Source organism: Hemiselmis andersenii, chromosome 2, assembly GCF_000018645.1.
Source record: "Hemiselmis andersenii chromosome 2, complete sequence; nucleomorph".
In the NCBI taxonomy this organism is placed as follows: Eukaryota; class Cryptophyceae; order Cryptomonadales; family Hemiselmidaceae; genus Hemiselmis; species Hemiselmis andersenii.
This window is the reverse complement of record NC_009978.1, coordinates 126916-146678: the sequence shown is the minus strand read 5'-3', so window position 1 is coordinate 146678 and position 19763 is coordinate 126916. Positions and strand designations below refer to the sequence as shown.

Here is a 19763-nt window from a genome sequence, read left to right as displayed (position 1 = left end):
TATAAAAACTAAAATGGAAAACGAAAAAGGGGATAAAAATCAAATTTTAAAAATTTCACAACTCACAGAAAAAGGAATTAGTCCATCCGATATAAAAAACTTACGAAATTCTGGTTATCACACAATACGTTCTGTAGCATATACTTCGAAAAAAAAATTGATTGAAATTAGAGGAATTTCTGAAGCAAAGGCTGAAAAACTTCTTAACGAAGCTTATAAAATAGTTCCTATGGGTTTTTGCACAGGAAGAGACGCTTATATAAATCGTCAAGAAATGATTAGTCTTACTACAGGATCTCAAGAATTGGATAAAATTCTTCGAGGAGGAATTGAAACTGGAAGTATTACAGAACTTATCGGAGAATACAGAACGGGGAAAACACAACTCTGTCATAATATTGCAGTAAGTGCACAACTTTCGTATGATCAAGGAGGAGGAGAAGGGCGAGCTATTTTTTTAGACACAGAAGGAACTTTTCGACCAGAAAGAATTGTAGATATTGCAGGAAGATTTAAACTGAATAGTTTAGATGTCCTAGAAAATATTGCTTTAACTAGGGCTTATAATGTGGACCAACAATTGGAAATCCTAAATTCGGTAGGTTCAATGATGGTAAAATATAAATTTGCTGTTCTCATTGTTGATTCGATTATTGCATTATATCGAGCTGAATTTATTGGAAGGGGAGAATTAAGTGCCAGACAACAACATTTGGGAAGATTTATTAAACAACTCCAAAGATTATGCGACGAATTTAATATTGCCGTTTTAATTACAAATCAAGTTGTTGCACAAGTTGATGGATGCAACAGTTTTGTTCAAGACCCCAAGAAAGCTTGCGGGGGAAATATTATTGCTCATGCTTCCCAAACTAGACTTTTTTTAAAAAAACAAAAGGGAGTCAATAGGGGGTGTACTATACATGATTCTCCCAACTTGCCTCCGGCTACATGTACTTTTTCAATTACTAGTTCTGGAATAGGTGAGGCCTTGGAATAATGAATTTCCCTATTTCTAAAATTTTTTTTTTTGAAATTTTTTTTTTATTTTAAAATAATTTTCAAGAATAAATAAACGACTATTTTTAATTTTTAAAATTTTCAATAAAGACTCCCAAAAAAAATCCGGGAACAAGCTAAAAAAATATAATTTTTTTTTTTTAAAAAATTTAAATATGTATTGGCTTAAATTTTTGGATCGTAATAGCAAAATAATATGATAATTCCAAGGAGAACTATTGATAAAATCAGCGTATTCTAAATTTTCTATCAAAACCAAAATTTTCCAAAAAGAAGAATTTAGAAAAATTGGAGTTTTGTAAAAAAAATTCCAAGCATGAATATTTTTAGGGTCGATTAAAATTTTTATATAAAAATTTTTTCCATTTTTTTTTTTAATAAAAAAGGTTTCTTTTTTCCAAAGCCAATATTTATGATACCAAATACTAAAATTTTTTAATTTTCTCAACAAATAAGAGAAAAAAAAGCTTTCTTTAAATGAAATAAAAAACTCTTTTTTAATTAAATGTTTTTTCGTTTCTAAAAAAATCTTTTCTTGGATATTAGCAAAAAAAAAAAAATGAAAAATTGAAAAAGATAATAAAGAATAATCGTTTCCTTTAATTAAATTATTTAACTTTAAAAAAATATTTGAAAAGGGTGGTTTTATTTCATCCAAAGAAAAGAATCTGTGTTTTTTTTTAATTGAATAAACAAAAAGAAGTGAAACATTCATTAATTGTAAAAACCCAATTATCACACTATATGATTTTATTAAAAAATTTTTAAATTTTTTTGATTTGATAAAACTTGTTTTAATAAAAGTTTTTTTTCTTTTTCCGTTTCAAAAATTAAATTCGGGATTTTGTTGATTCCTGAAAAATTCAAAATTGTTTTGAAATCATACCCTTGTCCTACAAGAAATTGTTGACGTTTATTAGCATAAAACATTTCTTCTGTATTAGAAGTGACCAATGAATAAAAAAAAGCTTTTCTAGATTTTGATTTTGGTCGCAAAATTCTTCCCAAACGCTGCGCTTCTTGCCTTCGAGACCCATAATGAGAAGAAATTTGTAAAATAACGTTGGCTTCTGGAAGATCAATGCTAGTATCTCCGATTCGAGAAATAAACAGAGTCTGGCCTTCATGTTTTTGGAAATTTTTTAAAATTCGTATTCGTTCCAAAGATCCAGTTGCTCCATAAATAAATGCTTTTAGCATTTTTGTTGCATAGGATCGGAGAGCAAAAACATTATCAGAAAACACTAAAATTCTGTCGCCTCTGCTTTCGTGATACCGAATCAAAAAATCACAAATTCTTGCTTTATTTGGATTTAAAGCACACAAAATTTGTCGGGTTGAATTTGATTCACATAAATAGTGTTCGAAAAAATCGGGAGGCATAGAACAACAGATTTCTGCACAGCAAGCCATGGCCAAAAATCCTATTTGCTCTAGATCCAACCAATTTGCTTCATACAATTTAGGTCCAATTAAAAATCCAATATCTCCAACCTTTCGATCTTCCCTTAAAAGGGTTGCTGTCAAACCTAATTTACAATGAGTTCGTATTATTCCCAAAACTTTTCGAAAAACATTTGCTGGGACTATATGGACTTCATCTAGAATAACTATCCCCCATTCTCGACTTTTAATTTCATTTAGTAAGCTTGCAGAAAGCTTGGCTCGTTGTCCACCAAAAGAAATCATGGAATAAGTTGTAACGATTATATCAGATGTTCCATTTTCTAAATTTGAATATTGACCTGCGATAAAGCTTTTTATTTTTTTTGGATTGATATTAGACCATTTGATGAACTGTCTTCTCCATTGTTCGACAGAGACTGTGCTATTACAAACGATTAAGGCAGTTTTTTTTATCATGGTAACTGATGTAATTCCAACGATCGTTTTTCCAGCGCCACAGGGTAAAACAATAACCCCTGACCTAGCTCTTCCTCTATTGAACATTTTAGAAATTGCTTTTTCCTGATACCTTCTAATTGTGGTGGTCGGATTTAAATCAATTTTTATGGAAGGAATAAAAAAATCATTTAAAAAATCATATTCTTCTAAAAGAGGACAGTCTAATTCCATGGATCTTTTTTTAATATCTTCAATTTTACAAATATTTGGGTTTGTAGAAAAAATCAAATGTTTTGAAAATAAATTTTTCTGATCAAACCCCAATTTAATTTTTTCATTCAAAAACTTTAGGTCTAAAAACTTTTCTTGATAATTAAATTTGAATTCTTTTGAAAATAAATTGATAATTTTCTTTGGGTGAATAACTATGTATAAAGAAAATTTTTTAAATTTTTCATCGTTTAACAAAGTTTTAATTATTTCATAATTTGGTGCATAAATAAAATAGTTGTTTTTAAATAAAACCAAATGAATTTTTCCAAAAAACTGTGTACAAATTGATATCATTCGAAAAATTGTTTTTGGAAGCAAATTTTTAGAGAGTTTTCTCAAAATTTTTATCACATCACTCCCATTCATTCCAGAAGTTACAGCTGCGTAAAGAGCATAAGGGGTTAAAACATATTCATGTATGAGTTTTGTTCTAGATACGGGTTCAGAAATTGTGATCAAAAAATCTTCGACTTCTTCGATTGGATTTGAAAAAGTTTCAAACATAATAAAACCATCAGGAAAAACCCACAAAGGTTTTTTATTTATAATCATTTAAACTTGCCAATTAAAGTGGATAAAATATGAAAAAAACATGAAAATTTTTTTAAATTTTAAATAAAAAATAGATTTATGCTCGAAGCAAGGTTTTCTCAATCAGGACAGTTGAAAAAAATTATCGAATCTGTTAAGGATATTGTCACCGATGCAAATTTAGATTGTAGTCCTCTTGGACTTTCGCTTCAGGCAATGGATTCTTCTCACGTTTCTTTAGTATCTTTATTCTTGGAATCTGAAGGCTTTGAATATTTTCATTGTGACAAAGCTGTGACTTTAGGAATAAAATTAGATTCATTTTATAAAATTCTCAAGTGCTCATCGAATGAAGATTCTGTTACAATTTCGTGGAAAGATGATCCAGAAATTTTATTTTTTGTTTTCGAAAGTCATTCAAGTGATAGATTATCGGAATTTCAATTAAGACTTATTCAAAAAAGTTCTGAACAACTTGGAATTCCTGATACTGATTACTCGGCCATCGTAAAATTAACTTCCTCCGAATATCGTCGTATTTGCACTGATTTATCCGCTTTAGGCGATACAGTTATTTTAGAAGTTTCCAAAGAAGGAATAAAATTTGAAGTAGAAGGAGACATTGGAAAAGGAAGTATAACTCTTAACCAAGCAACAAAAGAACAAAATATTGGTGAAAAAGTTCATGTAGAAGTAAACGAACCAGTTAAAATGATTTTCTCCATGCGATATCTCAATAGCTTTTCCAAGGCTACTCCCCTATGTGAAAAAATCAAGATAAAAATGGCTAAAGAAGTCCCTTTACAGATGGAATTTAATATTGATTTAATCGGATATGTACGATATTATCTAGCTCCAAAAGTTGATAATGAAATTTAATTGAATTTTATAAAATTTAAAATATTTTAATTTTTAAATAATTAAAGTATTTTTATGTCCTTGGTAGGATACCAAAGATTTTCAGTTATTGGAAGAGTAGTCGGAAGCGGCTCTTTTGGTGTTGTTTTTCAAGCTAAAGTTCGGGAAAAAGGCCAAACTGTTGCTATTAAAAAAGTTTTTCAGGACGATCGCTTTGAAAATAGAGAAGTGGAAATTTTGTGTTTACTCGATCATGAGAATTGTATGCCTTTGAAACATGCTTTTAATTTCCTAGAAGGTGAAGAATATTTATTTTATAATTTAGAATTAGAGTTTTTTTCGGAGAATATTCATAGAGTAATAGCCCATTACGCAAATTATAGACAGACATTGCCCTTAATTTATGTGAAACTTTATATGTTTCAAACCTTAAGAGGTTTGGCTTACCTACATTCGATGGGCATTTGCCATCGCGATATTAAACCTCCTAATCTTTTGATTGATCCCGCTTCCCAACATTTAAAAATTGGAGACTTTGGATCAGCCAAATTATTAACAAACGATAAACCGAGTATTTCTTACATTTGTTCCCGATATTATAGAGCTCCGGAATTACTTATTGGGGCAACGGATTATACTTGTAGCATTGACATGTGGTCTGCCGGAGTTATCCTTGGAGAACTTTTAATTGGCACACCTTTCTTCAAAGGTGAAAATGGGACAGAACAATTAGTAGAAATAATAAAGGTTTTAGGAACTCCTACAAAAGATCAAGTTTTTGCTATGAATGATTACTATGTTAATTTTCAATTTCCTAAAATAGATCCAAATGATTGGGGAAATGTTTTTCATGAAAAATACTCTCCGATAGTTAGCCTAGAAGCAGTAGATTTAATTAGTCAGTTACTTGTTTATTTTCCTTATCAAAGGATGAAACCTTTTGAAGCCCTTGGGCATCCTTTTTTCGATGAAATTAAATTTGGAACAAATTTACCAAATGGAAAACTTTTTCCAAATTTATTCAATTTCCAAAAAAAAGAATTTGATTACGGAAAAAGATGGATTCGAAAAATTTTACCAAATTCGAAAATTATTGTCCTTTGTTATGAACACATTTGTTCATGGGAACCAAATTTTCCCGTGTGTTAGACTTTAAAATAAAATTTTGAGGTTACTTTTTTTTTAGTTTTTTTATCGATGGTGAAATTTTTTTTTGTAAGTTATATCATGGTTTTTTCAAAACTAAACGGAAAAGAGGCTAAATCTTATTTAACTAAAAAAAAAAATTTTTCCAATAACTTGGTAGAATTTTTTAGAAAAGAAAATACGAATGACACTTTTTTTTTTACAGAACAATTGGTTTTGACAAATAAGTATATAAATTTAATTTCCAAAAAAACAGAATTTAATATTTATAGAAAACATTTTTTGGATACTTTAACAATTGTGATTTTTTTTAAATGTTTTGAAAAAAAAAAAAAGAAAAATGCTTGTGTAGATATTGGAACAGGAAGCGGGTTTCCAGGATTATTACTTTCTATACTTTTACCAGAATCTTTTTTTTTATTAGTCGAATCAATTCAAAAAAAAAGCTATTTCCACGGGAAAATAATCAATTTTCTGTTTTTGAATAATTCTATTACTTTAAATTCAAGAATCGAAGGAATGGGTAAATTAAAAGAACATCGAGGAAATTATGATTTTTTGACTGCTCGGGCAGTTTCAGAAATTAATCCTTTAATCCAATTTTCTTGCCCATTAGTAAAAAAAAACGGAAAAATTTTATTATTTAAACAAACTAAAATGATCAACGAAGAATTAAACTACTCTAAAAATTCTCTAAAAACAAGTAAAAAAAAAATCAAAGGCATATATTTCGTGAGTTCCTTGAATAATGGGAGAATCATTCTATTGTTCCAGAATAAAAAAGAAAATCAATAATAACCTTTTTTAATTTTTTTTCCTTTAATTTTTTTTTAAAAAAAAATTTTTAAAAAATTTATAAGTATATTAGAATTTTTTTTTTTTTTTTAATGGAAAAAAATTTAATAAGAATTGGAATAGTTTCTCCCGAAAAATGTAAACCTTCTAAATGTAAATTCGAATGCAAAAAAAACTGTCCTATCGTAAGAACAGGTAAGTTTTGTATTCAAATTGATTTTTCAGAAAATAAAGCAAAAATTTCCGAAGAACTTTGTATTGGTTGTGGTATTTGTATAAAAAAATGTCCATTCGGAGCAATTACAATTTGTAATTTTCCAAAGGAAATAAACAATAAAAAAATTCATCAATTTGGGATTAATTCTTTTCGCTTATTTCGTTTACCAAATCTAAAATCAGGTCAAATCTTAGGTATTATTGGAATAAATGGGATTGGAAAAACTACAGCCTTAAAAATTTTAGCTGGTAAGTTAAAACCAAATCTAGGAAATTTCAGTGATCCACCACAATGGATAGAAATTATAAAAAATTTTAGAGGAAATGATCTTCAGGGATTTTTTAATTTATTATCAAAAAATAAACTGAAGATATCCATTAAGCCTCAGTACATTGATTCAATTTCAGACAAAATTAAAGGAACAGTAGAAAAAAATTTAATTGTAAAAAATTCAAATACTAAAATAAGAAAAGAAATTATTCAAAATTTATCATTGGATTTGATCTATGAAAAAGAAATACAAACATTATCGGGAGGAGAACTTCAAAGATTTGCTATTGGTTTTGTTTTGCTCCAAAACGCAGACGTTTTTCTTTTTGATGAATTAACATCTTATTTAGATGTAAAACAAAGAATTGCAGCAGCCAAAGTAATTAGAAAGGTCCTTGCCGAAAACGGAAAAGCTTATATGATTGTTGTAGAACATGATTTAGCGATTATTGATTATCTTTCCAGTTTTATCTGTTGTATTTATGGAAAACAAGGAGCTTACGGGGTAGTTACAGTCCCATATACTGTGAAGGAGGGAATAAATATATTTTTATCAGGTTTTATACCTAGTGAAAACCTTCGTTTCAGGGAAAATTCTCTTAATTTTACTTTTTGTAAAAAAATTCTAAATCAAAATTCAAATTCGAGAATTTTTTTTTCTTATCCCAAAATTGAAAAAACTCTTGGATCTTTTCAATTAAAAGTGGAAAATGGAGAAATGCACAAATCTGAAATAATTGTTTTACTAGGAGAAAATGGATCTGGAAAAACCACATTCGTAAAATTAATTGGAAATATCTTAAAAACTGATGAAAATTGTCAAAAAATAGAAAAAATGCGAATTTCCTATAAACCTCAACAAATTTCTCCCAATTTTAATGGATCCGTAAAAAAATTAATCTCAGAAAAATTATCTTCAAATGGTTTAAAAGAAAATTTTAAGGAAAAAATTTTTTCCCCTTTAAATTTAGAATCACTTTTAGAAAAAAAGGTTGAAAATCTCTCAGGAGGGGAATTACAAAGAATTAGTATTGCTATGTGTTTGGCCAAAAGTTGCGAAATTTATTTGATCGACGAACCTTCTGCTTATTTAGATTTAGAACAAAGAATGAATGTTGCAAAAATAATAAAAAATTTTATTTATGAAGAAGAAAAATCTTCTTTTATTGTGGAGCATGATTTTATGATGTCAACTTATTTAGCAGATAAAGTAATTGTTTTTGAGAAGAAAAATGAGTTTTCAAAGGCAGGAACTCCCCAAAAGGTCGGGGATGGAATGAATTTATTTTTAAAAGATCTAGAAATTACCTTTAGAAGAGATACAACAAATTTCCGCCCCAGAATAAATAAACTTGATTCCTTAAAAGACAGAGAACAAAAGCTAGAAGGAAAATATTTTTATTGAATAAGGTTACGCATATATTACAAAAAAAAAAATGTGGGAAAATAAAAACAAATCTGAGGTAGCTTGTATTTTGGCTGGCTTAATTTTAAGCGAAAATAACCTTTCGATTTCGGAATCAAATATAAAAAAAATCTTAAATTGTACTGAAGTTAAAGTAGAGAATTTTTGGCCAATTCTTTTCTCCCGACTAATGGATGATTTCGAATTCGAATCTCCTGTAAATTCTCAATTAGCTTCAGAAAAGCCAATTTTAAAAAATGAAAAAGACGGAGACAAATCAACTAAAAAGCCATCGAATACCTCAGATATTCCAAAAGAATCAGAAGAAGACTTGGGATTTGGTTTGTTTGATTAATTTTTCTAAAGTTTTTGTTAAATAATAGTTCTGATTGATTTTTTTTAATTAGGCAAATTTTTTTTTTTGTTATAAATTTCTTAAAAAAAAACATAAAACAGGATTTTTTTTTTTTTACAAATTAAAAAAATGCAAGGGTTTTAAATAAAAAAATTTAGACTGATTTTAGAAATATTAAATGAAAAAAAAATAAACAAAACTCTTTATTAAACTTTTTTTAAAAAAAAATTAATAATCTTAAAAAATTTATCTCGAAAAAATATTATTCAGATAAATATTGTTATTCCAATTTTATTAAATATTTTAAATTTTAAATATTTAATAAAATTGGAATAAAAAAATTCCTTTTATTCTTTTATGAAAAACAAAAACGACTGGCCCCTTCTCCTAAGAAATTTTTATATGTTAGATTCATGTAAAAAACAGAATTTTTCAACTAACAAAAAAATTTTCCCTTCATTGAATTTTTTAGAAAAGAAAAATAAAAATGGGTTAATCAATTTTGACAAGCCTTTCGGATGCAATTCACATGAAATTTTACATTGGATTGAAAAAATTTTAAAACTCAAGACTATAAAATGTTTCGGAAAAGCACCATCTAATATTTCTGGTTGTATGATTTTAGGGATTGGAAAATCTTTTTTGAATAAATTGGAATTTTCATCGAAATCGAATTACATTTTGGTTTATACTTTTCCAAATTTACCTTATGAAAATTTCAGGAAAATTAATGCTTGGAAAAAATTCAATTTTAATTTATTCAAAAATTATTTTGTTTTTTCTAAAATAAAGCAACAACTTTTATTAAACAGAATTTTTCAAGCTTCTCATTTGGAATTTGATATCAGAAAAAAAATTGGTGTTTTTGAAATAACGGTCCAATTCCCAATTTCTACCCAATCTTTAATAATTAACTTGGGTTTTTTATTTAGAAAAAAAATTAAACTTCTTGAAATACGTAGAATTCGAATCGGAAGTTTAACAGAAGAAGAATCACTGGCTACTTTTCATGATCTTTTAGATGCCCAATGGTTGAAAAAACATTTTAAAAAAAATTTTTTTTTTCGAAAAATTATCCTTCCTTTAGATGTCCTTTTTTCAGAATATCGACGGGTTTTAGTAAAGGATTCTTCCATAAATTCAATTTGTTTTGGGGCTGGTTTAACTTCCTCTGGAATTTTAAAAATTGAACCGAATATTGAAATAGGAGAAAAAATTGTTTTGTTAAATTTTCAAGGAGACCCCATAGCTATTGGAGTAAGTAAAATAAACTCATATTCTCTTTTCAATTCATTTTCGGGTTTAGTAGTTGAAACCAAAAAAGTTTTTATCCAAAAAGGTTTTTATCGAAAAAAATGGCATTTCGGGCCAACTTCCACAAAAAAAAACATTCTTCTTTCGATTGGGATTGATAAATTTTTTAAAAAAAAAAAGTTCAATAACCAAAAATGGTGGAAAAGAGTGAAGGTAGTAGAGAAAAACCCTAAATCAGAAGATTTTTTTTAAAATAATTTTTATATAAATGAACATTATGAACATTTTATTTAATAAATGCTTAATTTTAGAATAAAAAAAAAATTTTTCCAATAAAATTTTTTTGGTTTAGAAAAAAATTCTAACTTAAAATTAAAATTCGGGCTAAAAATTCTAAAAAAATTCAGTTTTTATTATTTTAATTAATCAAAACTTCATAGACTCTAGTCGAAATTTTTCATCATCTAGAAAAATCCATAATTTTAATGATAAAATGTCGAGTTATTTTTTTAAAAACCAAAAAAAAAAAAAAATTTCTAACAGAAATTAAGAAAATGACTTTTGATAAAAAAAATTTTGACTGTTTGTCTATATCAATGGTTATATTGAAAGAATTAGAAAGAATGGGTTTCAAAAAAATGACAAATATTCAAAGTATTTGTATACCTCCTTCTTTAAAAGGATTCGATATCATAGGATCTGCACGAACTGGCTCTGGAAAAACTTTGTGTTACGTATTGCCTATTTTTCAAAAAATTTACATTCTAGGATGGTCTTTTTCAAATTCAATTTTTTCCATTGTTTTAGCCCCAACTAGAGAATTATGTATTCAATTATTTAATTTTTTTAGGGCATTTCGAAATTTAAAATTTTTAAAAACAGGTATCCTGATCGGAGGAGAAATTTCCAAAAAAAAAAAAATCAACAATTCTAAATCCATTAATTTAATTGCAACTCCAGGAAGTTTATTAAAAACATTTTCTGAAGAAACAATAATTAACTTTGATTTTTTAAAACTTTTAATTATAGACGAAGTAGATAAAATTTTAGATATGGGATTCAAGAAATTTTTTTATGTGATTTTAAAATATCTACCTAAAAAAAAGCAATTCTTTCTTTTCAGTGCCACTCTAACAACCAAATTGAAAAATTTGGCTAGATTGAATTTAGAAAAACCTTTTTTTGGTTGTGTAAAGAAAAAAGAATTAATAAAAAATAAAGCTAATTATGAAAATTTTCCAAACATTTCAAGAAGAATTTTCCAATTTTTTGGAATTTTGTTCAAACAAAAAAAAATAAACATTCTTTATTCTTTTTTAAAATCTCATATTAAAAGAAAAATTTTAGTATTTTTCTCCACAAAAAAACAAGTAAAATTTTTTTTTATTTTTTTAAAAAAAATTAAGGAAAATTTTAATCTTTTTCATATTCAAGGAGATATGAACCAAAATAAAAGAATAGAAAATTTCATCGGGTTTTCCCGTTCTAAATCAGGAATCTTATTATCAACTGATGTAATGGCTAGAGGTATTGATTTTCCTTCAATTGATTGGGTTGTTCAAGTGGATTGTCCAGAAAATGAAAAAACGTATCTACATAGGATCGGAAGAGCTGGAAGATTTTTTGAAACCGGAAAATGTTTATTAATTTTAAAAACAAATGAAATTCATTTTTTAGAAATCCTAAGAAAGAATTTCATTAAAATTCGAAAAATTAATTTCAATAATAATCAAATTTTGAACATAAGCGGAAAAATAAAGAATTTTACTGCAAAAAATAAAAAAATTTTAAAAATTGCTCAAGAAGCATTTTTTAGTTATATGCGGTTTATTTTTTTACAAAAAAATAGAAATATTTTTAACTTAGAAAAAATTAATTGGGAAGAAACTTTGACAGATTTTGGGATAAATAATTTAATATCGAAAAAATTGGATTAACCAAGTGTCATCATCTTTTTTAGTATTAAAAAAAACTCGCGGCCCTTTTTTTTTTTAAAGAAAAAAAAAGAAAAATGTTTTTTTTTGTACAAACAAATTTTTCTGGGAATAAAATATTTAATCAATCCTCAAAATCTAAAACTTCAAAATTTTTTATAAAGGATTTTTCAAAAAAACCTCGAAAAAATAAAGAACTAAATTCATCAATTAAAGCTTTAAATTTTCCAAACTCTAGTTCGAAAAAATTTATCCGATTGAATACAGATGAAACAATCCAAAAAATCATTATAAATTTACAAAAAATTTCAGATGAAAAAACTTTTTTTGATTTTTGCATAACCAATCGAGAACATTTGTCATATTGTTTGCTTTATCGTTTAACTGCATTAAAACTAAAAGCGGAAAGCGATATCGAAAACGAAAATCAATCCGACAATATTGCTAATTTCAGAAAAAAAATTTTAGAAAATATCCTGTTTATTGATCAGCCAGTTTCACAAGCCCTAATCTTAAGCGAAAAAAGAATAAAAGAAATTTTGGAAAGTTCCATGGAAAAAGACCTTATTTTAAAAAAAATCGGGGAAGATACTCCCAATGTAACCTGTTTTTGGATTGTTATGCAAGCGGCTTTATTAGCTTGGGAAAAAAAAGATGAATCAGAAAATCCTCCAAAAAAAAGTGAAATTTATGAAAAATTAAAAAAAATTCAAACAATTTTTTACAATAGTCCAAAACATAACTCTTTACTAGCGCACGAATTAGTATATTTACAAAAATCTTTTAAAAATACAAATTTTTTAGTTTCTAACGAAAAAAACGAACAGGATTTAATCGAGGGATTAAAAATGTTAATTTCTCAATTAGAAAAGATGCCTTCCAATTCATATGGGCCATTGTTAGAAAAAACTTTAGAAATTTGTAATGAAATTTTAGAAAAAAAATTTGGTTCCAAAATTGAAAATCTAGATAAATTTAAAATTATGTTTCCTCTAAGTCCCATCGAGACTAACTCTAAATTAATCTAATTTTAAAATTCTAAAATTAATAAATAAGCACCCTCCGTAATTTTTTTAAATGGAACTCCTAAATGAAAAATTAGTAGTGAAAGAAATTGATATGATTTCAACTAAAATCAATAATAAATGGATAAAAGTTAAAAATAAAATATTTTCTAAAGTCTCACGTATTTTTGCTATTTCGATAGGAAATAAAATCGAAGTAACTTTAGATATAAATACCGAAATTTACCCAATTCATGATCAAGATAAGTTAGATTTTAGAATCATGGAAGTAAATCCGAACCAAAAAAATGAACCAAATAATCATAAAAATTGGATTGATTTTTTTGATAGAAAATTAATCGAATTATTTGAATATGTAATGTATGGAACTATTTTCCATTGTGGGATTGAAAATAAAAAATTTTTTTTTTACGGAAGTTTTGGCGGTCTTCTTCTTAAAATTTTCGGAAATTCCGATCAAATTGCTTATAAAGATTTAAAGGTCGACTCTAAAATTTTATTACTTATTCGAAAAATTTAAAAGATTTTAAAATAAGTTTTTGTATAGTCATATATCCCGATTAAAATTTTTTTTATTTTTTTTTTTTATTTCAAAATTTTATGATTTTTTCCCAAATGTCAGAAAAAAAAAATTCCGATTTTTGGAGTACTTTAAATTTTTTTTCCCACATAAAAGGTTTAGGAGTTGGAAATTTTATAAATTTTCGACATATTTCCCAAGGTTTAGTTGGTCAAAAAAATGTGCGAAGAGCTTTATTTATGTTGGCTAATCTCATAAACAAACAAAATTTTGAAAATAAAGGAATAATTGTCACTGGTGCATGTGGAACAGGAAAAAGTGCTTTAGGAATTGCATTTTCAAAATTATTAATTTCCAAATTCCCATTTATTAAAATTAATGGTTCAGAAATTGAATCTCCACTTATTCCAAATAATGAAATTTTACACCAAATAATTAGAAAAACGGTGGGAGTAAATTTTTATCAAGAATCTTTAATTATTGAAGGAGAAATCGTAGAGATAAAAATAAATGAAAAAAATAAAAAAAATATAGAAAGAAAGCTAGTTATCAGAAGTCAAAATTTCCAAAGTGTTTACGAATTAGGACCAAAAATTTATAAAAAATTTTTGGAAAAAAACATAAAAAAAGGAGATTTTGTTTCTATCGATAAAACCAATGGAGAAGTTTTTTTTTATGAAAAAAATATTGAAAAAAGTTATTTGGAAAAAAATCAAGATTTTTCAAGCAAAAAATCTGCTTCCTTAGAAAAATATAAAATAATAGAACATTTTATAACTCTGCACGAAATCGATCTCTTAAATTCAAAAAAAAAAAATATGTCAACCATTTTTTCAGATTCTCAATTTGAAATTAGTTTTAAAAAAAGGGAAAAAATTGGAAAAATTTTAAAACGTTGGGAGGATGAAAAAAAAATAAAAATTTTTAAGGGAATCCTTTTTATTGATGATGTTCATTTACTTAGCAGTCAGAGCTTTTCTTTTCTTGGAAAAGTAATCGAAACAAAGTTCTCTCCGAATTTTTTTTTTGTTACAAATAGAACAGAGGAAAAAATAAACGGATTAAACTATATTTCTCCTCACGGAATTCCTGTTGATTTTTTAGATCGATTCCTTATTTTATCTACCTACCCTCTCTCCAAGATTGAAATTGAACAAATAATTAAGATAAAGTTGAATAATTTAAGGCTGATTTTAAAAAAAAAATGCTTATTATTGGTAGTGAAAATTGGAGTAGAATGTGGGCTTAATTATGCGTTGTATCTATTGACAACCTTTTGTTTTCATTCGATTGAAAAGGAAAAGGAAACAGGCTTTCATGAAATTTTAATTTCTTTTAAATTATTTTTAAATTTTCAAAAAATCATTCGAAATACAAACTTACCTAATTATTTTTTATTTAAGGAAAAATAAGAAAAAAATTCTTTTTATTGTTAAAACAACTTTTCAAACGAAGCTTCCCGAAAAATTTTTTGAAATAAATTTGTGGAATATTTAAATACCATCTTCTAGATAAGAAAATTCTATGTATAAATCTTTCAAAACTGAATCAAAAGCGTCCTTCGGGGAAAAAACTCCATCGGTAATAATTTTTAAATAAATAAAATGTTCTAAAGGGTGAGGTCTCTTGTAACCAGAAAAAATTACACTTTTTTCTTTTAAAAGCTTGGAATGAATTAAATGTCCCAAAGTATGATCTTCTTTTTCAATTTTAAAATATCCACAATTTTTATTTTTTTCATCTTTATAAAAAGTTATTTTTTGTAAAGTTTCTGGTAAAACAAGAGATTCTAGAGCGTTTGGAGTATTGCTCATTTGGTTTTTTTAAAAATAAAAAATTTTTAATATTTTTATTTATTTAAAAAATCATTATTTTGTTCATTGTGATCAAAGAGTGCAGTTTCATTGAGTAAAATATTTAATCTACCCAAAAAACTAAAAAAAAAATATTCGCTTTTAAGGTTTTTTAAATAAATTTTGATTTTTTTAAAAATTTTTTTTTTTAAAAATTCATTTCGAGACATAAAAACAAAAAAATTGTGAAACAATTCTTCTAGAGAGGGTAAAAAGGTTTTAAAAAAATCTTTTTTTATAAAAATTTTTTTTATAAAAAAATTTAAGATACTTTCTAAAAAATTATTTTTATGGAGAGAGAGAAAATCAGAATTTTTTAAGGGAATAAGAAATCTCAAACTTTTCAGCGTTTTTTGGGATATTTTATTCTGGAAAAAAAATCCGAAATCTTGAGAAAAATTTTTTTGGAAAAAAAAATCTTGATTGGTTTTTTTTTTAAAAATTTTATATTTAATTTTGAAAAAAAAATATTTTTTTTTACAAGAAAATTTTTTCATTAAAACTGTTCTAATGACTCTTTTTTTGATTCTTGTTTTAGTATACAAGTTTGGATTTTTCCAAAAACTTTCTTTTGAATACATTTTTGGTTTTTTGGAAATTGCTACAATTTTTTTATTGTTATTATTCCAAAAAGTAATTGGAAAAATTTTTTCGTTGAAATTTGAAAACAAACAAATATAATAATTTTTTAATAAATCGAAAAATTGGATTTCTTTTTTTATTTTAAGAATTTTTGAAAAAACAATGTCTTTTTTTTTTTTTTTTATTTCTTTAAAAAAAAAAGAAATTAAGGCTTTCTCTTTTTTTAAAACTAGTTGTAAAGAAAAATTAGATTGGATAATATATTTTAGTTTCCCTTTTTTTTTAAGAGAAAACCCACGGATCAAAAAAGGGTAGAAGTAATTTTTTTTAATTTCCCATAAATTCAACCTTTTTTTTTTTTCTCCGATTATTAAAAATTCTTTCCGGCTCAATCCAAAAAAATAAATGAAACCTACTTTTGTTGATATTTCCTTTAAAAAAACGCCAGTTTTGGATTCAATTATCATTAAAGATTTGTTCAAAATAAATAAAAATTTTCCATTATAGGAGTTTTCTATTTTTGAGTGGATTTTATCGGAAAATATATTTCCTAAATCAATGGTACGAAAAAATTCCCCGCTCAACAAATCTAAAAAAAAAAGAGTAGGATACGAAAAAAAAAAAGCCATATTTTCGAAATTACAAAAGCTTTCTGATTTTTTTATTTCTATTTTAATTCCTTTTTTTTTTCTACTGTCTAAAATCAAAATAGAATTTTTTAATGAAAGAAAAAAAAAAACCAAATATTTTTCTTCCCCAAAACCTTTTTTGGATTTTTTGTTTTTTTTTTGATTCCAGGATTTTACAAAAATTTTATTAGAGGTTTTTAAAAAGCTTATTTCTGGAAAAGAGTATTGTGTAAATTTTTCAAAATCTATTCCCAAAATTCTAAAGCTTTTTTTCCCATTTATTTTTGCCAAATATTTTCCGGATTGATCTGTACAAAACTGCATTTATTTAATAAAAATAAAAAAAAGCCGTATAAAAATTTTTTAATATATAAAAAAAAAATGAAAGATCGGCGAGTCGTTTTAAGACGTCATTGTCCATTTTCTACACGGAAAAATTCTTTTAAAAAAGTAAAAACTCCAGGAAACAAAATAAAAATTCAATATTTGGATAAAAAAATTTCAAAAGTTGTTTGTGCTGAAAGTAAAAAAAAATTAAATGGAATTTCGTCCCCACAATCTTTAGGTTTCATGAGACTTTGTAAAAGAAAAAAAAAAATTTCCAGGATTTACGGAGGCCATTTATCAGGAAATTCTACTAAAGAAAGAATAATTAAATCTTTTTTGTTAGATGAAAAAAAATTAGTAAAAAAATATAATAAAGAAAAGAAAAAACCTTTTCTTTAAATTTTTTAAAATAGATTTAACTTTTTAAACTTTATATAAAAAAGAATTTAAATTTATTAAATAAAAATTAAAAATTTATTGAATGGACCCGGGACTTTTCAATTTTCGGGATGAATTAGCAGAAGAAGTAGGTCGAGTTTTTTTCCATTTTCTAAATGATTTTACTCCCAATAAAATTTTTTCATCAAAATTAGAAAAATATCCAGATTTTATTGAACAAGTGAACTTAATGAATCAAACTTTTTCTTCAACCATTTTTATAAATTTCGAACATATAATACAATTTAGCGATGAACTCTCAGATATTATAGAAGAACAGCACCAAAGAATTGAACATTATATTTCAGAAGCACTTGATGAATTTATTAAAAAAAACTTCCGACAAAAAAAAATTTTTTTGAAGAAGAAAAGCAAAAAATATTGGGTAGGTTTTTATAATTTACCATTTATTACTTCTTTGAGTTCCCATACCTCTAAAAATATAAACAAATTAATTTGCATTTCCGGAATGGTTACTCGAATATCGGAACCTTATCCTCAGCTTATATATGGGTCTTTTGTTTGCGAGAATTTTGATTGCAAATTCCAAATCGACTATGTTGAACAATTTTTTGAATATAAAGAACCCAAAATCTGTCCAAAATGTCACAACATAAATACATGGACCTTGCTTTTTGAAAATTCCCTTTTTGTTCATTTCCAAAAAATTAGAATCCAAGAAATCAATAACGAAATTTCTTCCCCGATTATTCCACAAACTTTTGATCTGATTGTAAAAGAAGATTTAGTAGATATTGTAAAACCAGGAGATAAATGTTTTTTCAATGGTTTTTTAATTGCTTATCCGGGAAAAATAAAAAATTTTTATTTCAATGATGTTTGGATTTTTCAAAATGAATTGTCTAGAATTGATCAAAAAATTTTCGATCAAAATTTAAATGCAACTCACTTTCAAACATGCTTTATTGTAAGTCATCTTTTTTCAATGGATTTAAAATTAACAAGAGAATTTCCTGAAAATCTTCAGAAAACCAACTTTTTCTCGAAAAGTTTTTTTTTTGCCAGAAAAGATAAGGAAAAAATTTTGAAAATTCGTTCCAAGGAAAATTTAATAAAAAACTTAGTAGAATCTTTTGCCCCAAATTTAAAAAATTTCGAAAATATAAAAATTGGAATTTTACTTCTTCTAGTTGGTGGTGTGAGGAAAAAAACTGAAGAAAATATCTCTTTAAGAGGAAATATCAATATTGGTTTACTAGGGAATTTATTTTTTGATAAGAATCAACTTTTGAAGAGTTTTTTTGAATTTTTTTCTCGAACTATTTTAGTAAGCGGAAAAACTTCAACTTCCGGAGGATTGACAGCCTCTATATTGAAAGATTACGAAAAAAATAATTTTTCTATTCAAGCAGGAGCTTTAATGCTGGCTGATAAAGGAGTTTGTTTTATCGAACATCTAGATAAATTAAAATTTAAAAATCAACTTTCAATTTACGAGGCTATGGAACATCAAATCATTTCTGTTGCAAAAGCGAATATAAAAGCTACATTAAATGCAAGATCTTCAATTTTTGCCACTATAGATTTGGAAAAAAGAGAATATAATAAAACAATTAATATGCAAAAAAATTCAGGCCTTAATTTTTCCATTTTTTCGAGATTTGATTTATTTTTTTTACTCTTAAACAATCCAGTTGAAAAATGGGATTTTTCTTTTTCAAAAAAAATTATTAAAACAAATCACAACTACAAACAAAAAAATTTTACAAAAAATTTTTTCAATTCTATAGATCTTTATATTTCTTTTGCTCGATTATTAAGACCCATTTTGAAAGAAAAAAGCGGAATTTTATTGATCCGGATATACAAATATTTAAGAAAATGTCAATTTTTAGAAAATTTTCAAAAAAATTATTTTACAATTAGGCAATTAGAAAGTTTAATAAGATTATCAGAAGGATTTGCAAAACTTTATCTGGGAAAATTTGTGAAAGAATTTCATGTTAAAGCAGCCGGGAGACTATTATTCAATTCTCTTTATCCTTTAAATAATTCATCCAAATTTCATTTTAATGGTCTTTTTCACGAAAAATTTAATCTGATTTTTAAAAAAAAAAAAGAAACTTTGTTACAAAAAAATTATAAATTTAGATTAAGTTTTAAAGAATTTCAAATTCTTTTTAAAAGTTTACTTTTTGAAATCAAAAATTTTAAAAAGTTCGGATTTCATGGAGTAACATTGAAAATATTAATGAAAAAAATCATGGAAACTAATTATTTTGCTTTTTCAAAACAACAAAAAAAAATTCAAATAAAAAAGGTGTTCGTAGTTATTAGATATATGATTTTTTCTTACCAGAATTTAATAATTTTAAAATCCAAAGCATCCCCTATTCGAGGAAAGTTCAAAAGGCTTATTTTTCTAAAAAAAAAAAATTTCGCATAGGACAGGAATCGAACCTGCGTGGGATAACCCATGAAATTTCGAATTTCACACCTTAACCACTCGGTCACCTATGCTCCAT

At 25.7% G+C, this 19763-nt stretch overlaps 17 protein-coding genes and 1 non-coding gene across 18 annotated transcripts; 13 read left to right on the top strand and 5 right to left on the bottom strand.

The window, feature by feature from the left end:
* Window positions 1–13: 13 nt before the first annotated feature.
* Window positions 14–1000, top strand: HAN_2g326 (rad51; the record flags this gene model as incomplete). Its single annotated transcript, XM_001712417.1, has 1 exon — window positions 14–1000. The coding sequence occupies one exon, from the start codon at window positions 14–16 to the stop codon at window positions 998–1000; it is 987 nt and encodes a 328-aa protein (XP_001712469.1).
* Window positions 1001–1015: 15 nt separating this feature from the next.
* HAN_2g325 (hypothetical protein) lies at window positions 1016–1735 on the bottom strand (the record flags this gene model as incomplete). Its single annotated transcript, XM_001712416.1, has 1 exon — window positions 1016–1735. One exon carries the CDS (start codon window positions 1733–1735, stop codon window positions 1016–1018), a length of 720 nt encoding a protein of 239 aa, XP_001712468.1.
* A 38-nt stretch (window positions 1736–1773) lies between these two features.
* HAN_2g324 (rad25) lies at window positions 1774–3690 on the bottom strand (the record flags this gene model as incomplete). Its single annotated transcript, XM_001712415.1, has 1 exon — window positions 1774–3690. The coding sequence occupies one exon, from the start codon at window positions 3688–3690 to the stop codon at window positions 1774–1776; it is 1917 nt and encodes a 638-aa protein (XP_001712467.1).
* Window positions 3691–3768: 78 nt separating this feature from the next.
* HAN_2g323 (pcna) lies at window positions 3769–4548 on the top strand (the record flags this gene model as incomplete). The annotated part of the gene is made up of 1 exon (XM_001712414.1): window positions 3769–4548. One exon carries the CDS (start codon window positions 3769–3771, stop codon window positions 4546–4548), a length of 780 nt encoding a protein of 259 aa, XP_001712466.1.
* Window positions 4549–4602: 54 nt separating this feature from the next.
* On the top strand, window positions 4603–5676 carry HAN_2g322 (kin; the record flags this gene model as incomplete). Its single annotated transcript, XM_001712413.1, has 1 exon — window positions 4603–5676. The coding sequence occupies one exon, from the start codon at window positions 4603–4605 to the stop codon at window positions 5674–5676; it is 1074 nt and encodes a 357-aa protein (XP_001712465.1).
* Window positions 5677–5724: 48 nt separating this feature from the next.
* Window positions 5725–6468, top strand: HAN_2g321 (hypothetical protein; the record flags this gene model as incomplete). The annotated part of the gene is made up of 1 exon (XM_001712412.1): window positions 5725–6468. One exon carries the CDS (start codon window positions 5725–5727, stop codon window positions 6466–6468), a length of 744 nt encoding a protein of 247 aa, XP_001712464.1.
* A 92-nt stretch (window positions 6469–6560) lies between these two features.
* On the top strand, window positions 6561–8360 carry HAN_2g320 (rli1; the record flags this gene model as incomplete). Its single annotated transcript, XM_001712411.1, has 1 exon — window positions 6561–8360. The coding sequence occupies one exon, from the start codon at window positions 6561–6563 to the stop codon at window positions 8358–8360; it is 1800 nt and encodes a 599-aa protein (XP_001712463.1).
* Window positions 8361–8391: 31 nt separating this feature from the next.
* Window positions 8392–8715, top strand: HAN_2g319 (hypothetical protein; the record flags this gene model as incomplete). Its single annotated transcript, XM_001712410.1, has 1 exon — window positions 8392–8715. One exon carries the CDS (start codon window positions 8392–8394, stop codon window positions 8713–8715), a length of 324 nt encoding a protein of 107 aa, XP_001712462.1.
* Window positions 8716–9072: 357 nt separating this feature from the next.
* HAN_2g318 (cbf5) lies at window positions 9073–10221 on the top strand (the record flags this gene model as incomplete). Its single annotated transcript, XM_001712409.1, has 1 exon — window positions 9073–10221. One exon carries the CDS (start codon window positions 9073–9075, stop codon window positions 10219–10221), a length of 1149 nt encoding a protein of 382 aa, XP_001712461.1.
* A 233-nt stretch (window positions 10222–10454) lies between these two features.
* Window positions 10455–11906, top strand: HAN_2g317 (dpb4; the record flags this gene model as incomplete). Its single annotated transcript, XM_001712408.1, has 1 exon — window positions 10455–11906. The coding sequence occupies one exon, from the start codon at window positions 10455–10457 to the stop codon at window positions 11904–11906; it is 1452 nt and encodes a 483-aa protein (XP_001712460.1).
* A 74-nt stretch (window positions 11907–11980) lies between these two features.
* Window positions 11981–12931, top strand: HAN_2g316 (hypothetical protein; the record flags this gene model as incomplete). Its single annotated transcript, XM_001712407.1, has 1 exon — window positions 11981–12931. One exon carries the CDS (start codon window positions 11981–11983, stop codon window positions 12929–12931), a length of 951 nt encoding a protein of 316 aa, XP_001712459.1.
* Window positions 12932–12980: 49 nt separating this feature from the next.
* On the top strand, window positions 12981–13448 carry HAN_2g315 (rpb8; the record flags this gene model as incomplete). The annotated part of the gene is made up of 1 exon (XM_001712406.1): window positions 12981–13448. The coding sequence occupies one exon, from the start codon at window positions 12981–12983 to the stop codon at window positions 13446–13448; it is 468 nt and encodes a 155-aa protein (XP_001712458.1).
* An 80-nt stretch (window positions 13449–13528) lies between these two features.
* HAN_2g314 (ruvb-like 2) lies at window positions 13529–14860 on the top strand (the record flags this gene model as incomplete). Its single annotated transcript, XM_001712405.1, has 1 exon — window positions 13529–14860. The coding sequence occupies one exon, from the start codon at window positions 13529–13531 to the stop codon at window positions 14858–14860; it is 1332 nt and encodes a 443-aa protein (XP_001712457.1).
* An 81-nt stretch (window positions 14861–14941) lies between these two features.
* HAN_2g313 (rpb11) lies at window positions 14942–15262 on the bottom strand (the record flags this gene model as incomplete). The annotated part of the gene is made up of 1 exon (XM_001712404.1): window positions 14942–15262. One exon carries the CDS (start codon window positions 15260–15262, stop codon window positions 14942–14944), a length of 321 nt encoding a protein of 106 aa, XP_001712456.1.
* Window positions 15263–15297: 35 nt separating this feature from the next.
* On the bottom strand, window positions 15298–16836 carry HAN_2g312 (hypothetical protein; the record flags this gene model as incomplete). The annotated part of the gene is made up of 1 exon (XM_001712403.1): window positions 15298–16836. The coding sequence occupies one exon, from the start codon at window positions 16834–16836 to the stop codon at window positions 15298–15300; it is 1539 nt and encodes a 512-aa protein (XP_001712455.1).
* Window positions 16837–16893: 57 nt separating this feature from the next.
* On the top strand, window positions 16894–17238 carry HAN_2g311 (rpl34; the record flags this gene model as incomplete). Its single annotated transcript, XM_001712402.1, has 1 exon — window positions 16894–17238. The coding sequence occupies one exon, from the start codon at window positions 16894–16896 to the stop codon at window positions 17236–17238; it is 345 nt and encodes a 114-aa protein (XP_001712454.1).
* Window positions 17239–17320: 82 nt separating this feature from the next.
* On the top strand, window positions 17321–19684 carry HAN_2g310 (mcm6; the record flags this gene model as incomplete). Its single annotated transcript, XM_001712401.1, has 1 exon — window positions 17321–19684. One exon carries the CDS (start codon window positions 17321–17323, stop codon window positions 19682–19684), a length of 2364 nt encoding a protein of 787 aa, XP_001712453.1.
* On the bottom strand, window positions 19678–19758 carry HAN_2g309. The gene has a single exon. It is a non-coding gene; the product is annotated as a tRNA-Ser (tRNA).
* Window positions 19759–19763: the final 5 nt, after the last annotated feature.